The sequence below is a fragment of the Bison bison genome, unplaced genomic scaffold (assembly GCF_000754665.1).
Source record: "Bison bison bison isolate TAMUID 2011002044 unplaced genomic scaffold, Bison_UMD1.0 scf7180017864107, whole genome shotgun sequence".
In the NCBI taxonomy this organism is placed as follows: domain Eukaryota; kingdom Metazoa; phylum Chordata; class Mammalia; order Artiodactyla; family Bovidae; genus Bison; species Bison bison.
Genome location: NW_011494679.1, coordinates 99,959 through 107,216, shown reverse-complemented (window position 1 = coordinate 107,216; position 7,258 = coordinate 99,959). Strand labels below are relative to the sequence as shown.

At 37.6% G+C, this 7,258-nt stretch overlaps 1 protein-coding gene across 1 annotated transcript in view; it reads left to right on the top strand.

The window, feature by feature from the left end:
• MMP12 (matrix metallopeptidase 12 (macrophage elastase)) overlaps nt 1-6,440 on the top strand; it is an 11,190-nt gene extending 4,750 nt beyond the window's left edge. Inside the window, exons 5-10 of the mRNA XM_010838869.1 lie at nt 1,692-1,853; nt 2,364-2,487; nt 3,302-3,435; nt 3,802-3,961; nt 4,647-4,750; nt 5,630-6,440. Coding sequence (XP_010837171.1) covers nt 1,692-1,853; nt 2,364-2,487; nt 3,302-3,435; nt 3,802-3,961; nt 4,647-4,750; nt 5,630-5,733 — 788 coding nt within the window. The 3' untranslated portion in view covers nt 5,734-6,440. The remainder of the gene's footprint in view (nt 1-1,691; nt 1,854-2,363; nt 2,488-3,301; nt 3,436-3,801; nt 3,962-4,646; nt 4,751-5,629) is intronic.
• The last annotated feature ends 818 nt before the right edge of the window (nt 6,441-7,258 follow it).

The following is a 7,258-nucleotide window of genomic DNA, read 5'->3' as shown; positions in this document are numbered from 1 at the left end:
TTCATTTCTTCCTTTTCTAGTTGCTTTAGGTGTAGAGTTAGGTTATTTATTTGACTTTTTTCTTGTTTCTTGAGGTGTGCCTGTATTGCTATGAACTTTCCCCTTAGGACTGCTTTTACCATGTCCCACAGGTTTTGGGTTGTTGTATTTTCATTTTCATTCGTTTCTATGCAAATTTTTGTATTTCTTTTTTTGGATTTCTTCTGTGATTTGTTGGTTATTCAGCAGCGTGTTGTTCAGCCTCCGTATGTTGGAATTTTTAATAGTTTTTCTCCTGTAATTGAGATCTAATCTTACTGCATTGTGGTCAGGAAAGATGCTTGGAATGATTTCTATTTTTTGAATTTACCAAGGCTAGCTTTATGGCCCAGGATGTGATTTTTTAAAAAATCAGGAATTTTCAAATCTTCTGAGAATTAGGAAATCTGAGAGAAAGGGCACACCCTTGTCTCTTACCTACAAAGATACAGCCTCTGGGACATACAGAAAAAAAAAAAATAACAGTTGTAACTATAATGTGGTAGTGTAAATATGTCTAAAGTGTAAATATAGTCTCTTTGATTTCATTGGGAATCATGTTTAGGAAAAGGGTCATCCAAGAAATTTTTAGAGCCAAGAAATTTGGATGTGAATCTTGGCTCAGGCACTTAATTTGTCATTTAATCTTGCTGATACTATATCCTCATCTGAAAATAGAGAACAAAATGACTTCCTTTTGGTTGTGTAAGTATTAGACATAATGTGGTGTTTTTCTCAGTGACTCACAATACCGTACCTTAATATGGATTTAAGATTTGAGCTTTGTAAAGGACGGTTACCAAAGACTTTTCTATATCCACTGAAGCCTGATTAAGAGAAAAGCAGAACAAGGTCATGTGAGTTGAGAATTATTTAGGAGCAATGAACACAGCTGTGAGTTATTCCAGAAGTTTTGACAATGGAACATATTTCATTTGAGAGTGCAGCGGTCCTTAACCAGAGGCATACACTACCACATGTAAAGCAGACAGCTAGTGGGAGCCTGCTGTACAGAAGAGGCAGCTCAGCTTGGTGCTCTGTGGTGACCGAGACGGCTGGGATGAGGGGATGGGAAGGAGCTCCCAGAGGGAGGGGACGTATGTATGCATATAGCTGATTCACTTCATTGTACTGCGGAAACTAACACAATATTTTAAAGCGGCTATTTTCCTGGTGGCTCAGATGGAAAAGAGTCTGCCTGCAGTGCGGGAGACCTGGGTTCGATCCCTGGGTGGGGAAGATCCCCTGGAGGAGGAAATGGCAACACTCTCCAGTACTCTGGCCTGGAGAATCCCATGGATGGAGGAGCCTGGCGGGCTACAGTCCATGGGGTCGCAAAGAGTCGGACATGACCGAGCAACTTCACTTTCACTTTATATCCCAATAAAAAGAAAAGAAAAAGAATATGTGGAAACATTTTTTTGGTTGTCAAAACTAGAGGGGAGTGTGCTACTTGAATTCAACGGTAAAACTAGAGACTTATAAAGATCCATAATGCACAGGACAACCCTGACAGCAAAGAGGAGTCTGTCCTATGTCGACAGTGCCAAGGCTGAAAAAGCTTGCTCATGAAGGAGGAAAGTGAGATATTTCTAAAAGTTTCCCTTTTCACGGTGTCAGATGTTGTGTCATTGTTCTGTAGGTGCCAATAGATTTCACTGGTTCTCTCTTAGGCCCAAACTTGTTCCTAGTTGCTGTTCATGAGATTGGCCATTCCTTGGGTCTTGACCATTCCAGCGATACACGTGCCATAATGTTTCCCAGCTACAGAGATGTTGACTACAGGAGATTTCGCCTCTCTACTGATGACATACGTGGCATTCAGTCTCTCTATGGTGAGTTGAATTTCTTCACCATTTTGCCAAATAAAGATACTCATGAATAATCTCATACTATCAGCATTTGGATAAACATTAAGATTTATCTTCTCTTTGAACCCCATGAAAATTCTGTAAGGTATAGGCAACATAGATATTATCTTCATTTATGGATGAGTACAAGGGGACCTAGCATGTTAATGCCTGAGCCAGAGGCAAAGCCTGAGTCTTCTGGTCTGAAATCTGTTCTTCCCATCCAGCACACCATTGTCTTTTGAAGAAGGTATATGGACAAATAATCTAACCAGAACAGGAGAACAGAGTGATCAGATTTTTATTCTCTACAATGTTGCAACCACATGGAAGGGGAAAAATATTTGTTGTATTCCTGTGAATGTTATAGAAAACATAAATTGCTTTTTAAGTATTTTTCATCAAGAACATTGAATGTTTTAAAGAGTGTTTCTTCATCTTAAAAACTAAAAGGCATTTTTTTTTCTTCTAATGCTTCTTGAAATGTACTTTCAGGACGTCCAGATAAACACCAAGTTCCATCAAATCCTGACAATACAAACCCAGCTGCTTGTGACCCCAATATGAGTTTTGATGCTGTTACTACTGTGGGAGATAAAATTTTTTTCTTTAAAGACTGGTAAGATCATTTTCACATCTAACAAGTATTAAAGGCTGATCCCTAAGATTTTTTTGTGTGTGAGAGAGAATGGTGAAACATGATTTACAAACGAAGTAGATAAAATCTGTGAGTTGGAACTTGGACTTGATTCTGAAGGCAATGGAGAGATCTTGAGGATCTTGAAGCAGGAGAGCAGTGTGATTATATTTGTTTTAACTAGAAAACTGAGCTGTAAAAATGGATCTGTGGCAAGAATCTGGGTTGGGGACAGATAAAACAGGTAGCAAGGATGTCAGACTATTTTAATCATACTGATAGATTTTAATTAAGATGGTCAAATCTGGACTTAAAGCTGTGACAGAGTACCAGACTTGATTCTTGATTATAAAAAAGAGAATTCCAGGATGATGTATGGTTTTTGTCTTAGAACATATATTGAACCAGATATTGGATGGGTGGGGCAGTGAAGAAAATTAGTATTTGATAGATAGAACAAATATTCCCCATTATTGAGTTTATGGAACTGAGATACTTGAGGTTGAGTTGACTTCCTTTAGGTTACAGAACTGGTGCCTGGGCTGTGAGCTCAGACTAGAACCTGGATACCTTGGTTCCAAGCTCCACGTATTTCCATATGCCAGTCTGCCTGTTAAGATCATTGCTAGTATTGGAGGTGATTAAAATCCTCTGCGTGTGGTTCTCCTACACAAATGCCCATAGAATAGAATGTGAAGCTGCTGGAAAGAAACATGAAGTTCTTTCACAGGTCCTTCCCTCTTCATGGTTCTTTGGTCTACAGAGATCTTTTAATGTGTTAAATGTTTCTTGTCAGGTTCTTCTGGTGGAAGCTTGCTGAGAGTCCAAAAACCAGCGTTAGTTTAATTTCTTCTTTAGGTCCAAACCTACCATCTTACATTCAAGCTGCTTATGAAATTGCAGACAGAAGTCATGTTTTTCTTTTTAAAGGTAATTCCAATGTTTAGTTTTGCTATTGAGTCTACTTCTAAGGAAGAGAACAAATTAAGGAAATAGTAGTACATTTAAAGAACTTTTAAAAAGGCACTCCAGATTTTTATTAATGGAGGCTCTGAAATATAGCCCCAAATAGGGTAAATATACTTAGGTAATATGTAAAGCTTATTGCAAATTTTATGAAATATAAGATAATACTTTGGAAAAAAAATACAGAGCTATAGAAGGTAAACCATGTTTAAGAACAGGAGTAATATATTTTGAATCTATGAAATAAGAATGATGTTTCTTGTGCTGAGTCAGTATTTCTATTACTCTTTCCGTATGATTACAATCTACCCGTTCTCTTTGTCTTTACAGATGACAAGTACTGGTTAATGAACAATTTGAAACCGCAGTTAAACTATCCCAAGAGCATACATTCTTTGGGCTTCCCCTCCTCAGTGAAAAAAATTGATGCAGCTGTTTTTAACCCACTTTTCTATAAGACCTACTTCTTTGTAGGTAACAAGTTTTGGAGGTGAGCTTTAACGGTTGATGATTTGACCCCTAAGATTTGTGAAACACTCAGGGAATGGGATTTTTCAGAAGACAGCCTTTAATCTAAATTTTAAACAGCCCTTGATTTTCCTACAAGAGGGATCAAGATAATATAGCACTGGAACAGTTGTTTTCAACCTAATTCTTTTCTCTGTACTGTTGGTTTATGATAGGAAATGACAATACATGTTTTAAAAGGAGCACTTTAAATAAAATGTCATGTTACTAATCACAGTGGAAATGAATTGAAAAAGAGAGGTGTCGATGTATGAGACCTAGTATTTGCAGTCAGTTTGCAGGGCGTATGCATTTTCAGATTCCTTTCTGGAAATGTTGGACCCCAAGGAGACAGAACGAGGGAACCATGCTGTGAGTGACAGCAGGTTGTTCCAGGTCTTCACTAGCTGGAAGTTAGAGAGTCAGGCTCTAGCACAGGCAGAAGCATTCTGGCAGAGCGGGGAGAGTGCTTGACTGGAAGTCAAGAAGCCTAGGGTTTGAGTCCTAATCTGTGAATGGTTTAGGTCCTTGGTTTTCCTATGGGTACAGTTTAAACTCTTTCAGAAGAGAATAAGGCAGGTTTTGTGATTCATAACCATCAAATATCAAGCTTAATGTCATGAAATCCATATTTTGATGTAGTTTCTGCTGGTTATTTCTTTGCTCAGGTATGACGAGAGGAGACAATTCCTGGACCCTGGTTATCCCAAGTTGATTACTACATACTTCCCAGGAATTGGCCCCAAAATTGATGCAGTCTTCTATTACAACAGTAAGTGGATTGGGAAACCATGAAAAGAATGGAAAACCCTTATTAAAATACTGGATTATAGAGTCTTCAAGATCAGAGAAAAGGGCTCCAAATTGGAAGAGAAAGTTCTGCAGTTCTCCAAAGGCCACAGAGAGAAAATCTGCAATTTTTTTGGCTCAGAATAGGTGGGCCAGAAGAAAGAGTGAGGTGGCATCAATGATAGATTTATACTAGGGTGGTCTATCAGACAGGGAGCAGATAATTCTTGCCACTTTCATATGTCTGAGTCTCTAGGATTTCCATCACGTCAAGCTTCACAGTATACGTAAGCAAGCGGATAGCAGTCAAGGCAAGCAGGAATCTTTTACACATTTTTATGTCCTGAGTTCTTTAACTTCCTTTCAGTCCCTTCCACCCTTCATGGGTTCTCATGGACTGAGTCTCAGGGTGGGATGAAAGAAGTTTGAATTTATTTGAATTTGTGTTTATGAATGTCTTCCAGCAAGGTCAGGCTAAGCAAGATATCTTTGGGTCAAGATATTTTGGGTTGTATTCCTATCCCCATGTTTTATTTACTTTCCCCATCAATACTTCTATGCACCCTACCTGAATTCACTCTCCTCTCTTCCATTCTGAATTCTCCACCTGGAGTGTGAATTTTCAAAAACATTTACATTTTTAAGAGTCAGTCTTAAAGACCAAACAAACTTCTCATTAATGATAATAAAGATATTTATGGTGAAAAGACTAGTAATAGGTAGATATCTGAGGGCAGGATATCTAATCAAGAAATCCAACTTCATAATCTTGAATTTGATCTTGTTTAATCTAGGTTATCTTTTTTTCTTTAAGAATGCAATCAGAGAATTAAAATATTTCTTTTTTTTTTTTCATTTTTAGGACACTACTATTTCTTCCAAGGCTCTATATTACTTAAATATAATGTCCTAGCCCAACGTGTCGTTGAAAGTCTAAAAAGCAGTACTGTGCTAGGTTGTAAGTAATGATATAATTACTGGTGTTTGTCAGTTCACTTCAGTTTAAAAAGTATTTATTATATACTTGCTATGTGCCCAGTACCATGTATGGAGATATGTTATCATAAGGTAAAATCTATGAACCACAGATAAATGACTATATAGGCAAGTGATTATATAATATATATAAGATTATTTGATTTTGAAAATGCTCATTGTCAGTTTTTATTGAACTCTGAACAGATACCTTCAAAGGCCAAAAGAATATCTTGGTTCCTAATATCCTTCAACTGACCAATTTTAATTATTTCTTTGGCTTAATTAAGTCAAGAAATGATTAGTCTCTGTAACCACTGTATGTTTCAGCAAGGGTATTTTAATTATTTGGGGGTAAAGGCAGAAGGAGAAGAGGGCAACAGAGGATGAGATAGTTGGATGGCATCAGCGACTCAATAGACATGTATTGGGCAAACTCTGGGAGATGGTGAATGACAGGGAGGCCTGGTGTGCTACAGTCCATGGTGTTGCAAAGAGTTGGATACAACTTGGTGACTGAACAGCAACAACAAAAGTAGACTATACTTAGAACTTTTTAAATGACAATTAACGAAAGTAATATATAAATAAATCATATAATTATGGTGATAATATAATTTTATTCTATTGTTTGTGTTGACTTTTCTGTTATCTTTTATAATATATGTATTGCTCAAATAAAAACTTGAAAGAAAGTATTTGGTTTTTAAGAATTTTTTTCTTTAAAAACAGAATATGTGTTTTGAAAATAATTTTGGACCTACTATTAAATAATAGTTGGACTTCCCTAGTGGCTCAGACAATAAAGCGTCTGCCTACAATGTGGGAGACCTGGGTTTGATCCCTGGATTGGGAAGATCCCCTAGAGAAGGAAATGGCAACCCACTCCAGTACTCTTCCCTGGAGAATCCCATGGATGGAGGTGGGCTACAGTCCACAGGGTGGCAAAGAGTTGGACACGACTGAGCTATTTCACTTTCACTTTCTTTCTTTTCACTTTCACTATTGAATAAAATGTCTGTTACTGCATAAAGGGGTGAAAGAGAGATAAGGCAACCAGAAACAGGAAAAAGTCATATTTGTTTTGGTCACTTGCCTAAAGCCACCTGAGTCTTTGGTCTCAAATATAGACAGCATTCTCCAGACCACAAACAACCCCAAGGACCGCCTGCAGTGCATGACCGCGAGCCTGGAGAGAAAAAGGAGTGAAATGCGAACTTCCCACTTCAGTAAACTTTTCATCACAGTCGTCAGGTTTCTCTTAACACACATTCTCTCTCTGGATTGCACATATATTAAAATACGTGCACTTAACATATGCACATAATCACTAACAACTTATGGGTTTGTGGAACGCTCGTAGTTTTCTATGTATTTTCACATCATTGCTGATTGATATATTCAAGATCTAAGAAATGGTCAAGCCTATTTCAACTCAGGGGGAGGGCTTACAAATAGCTGAGAAAAGAAGAGAAGCTAAAGGCAAAGGAGAAAAGGAGAGATATACCTATTTGAA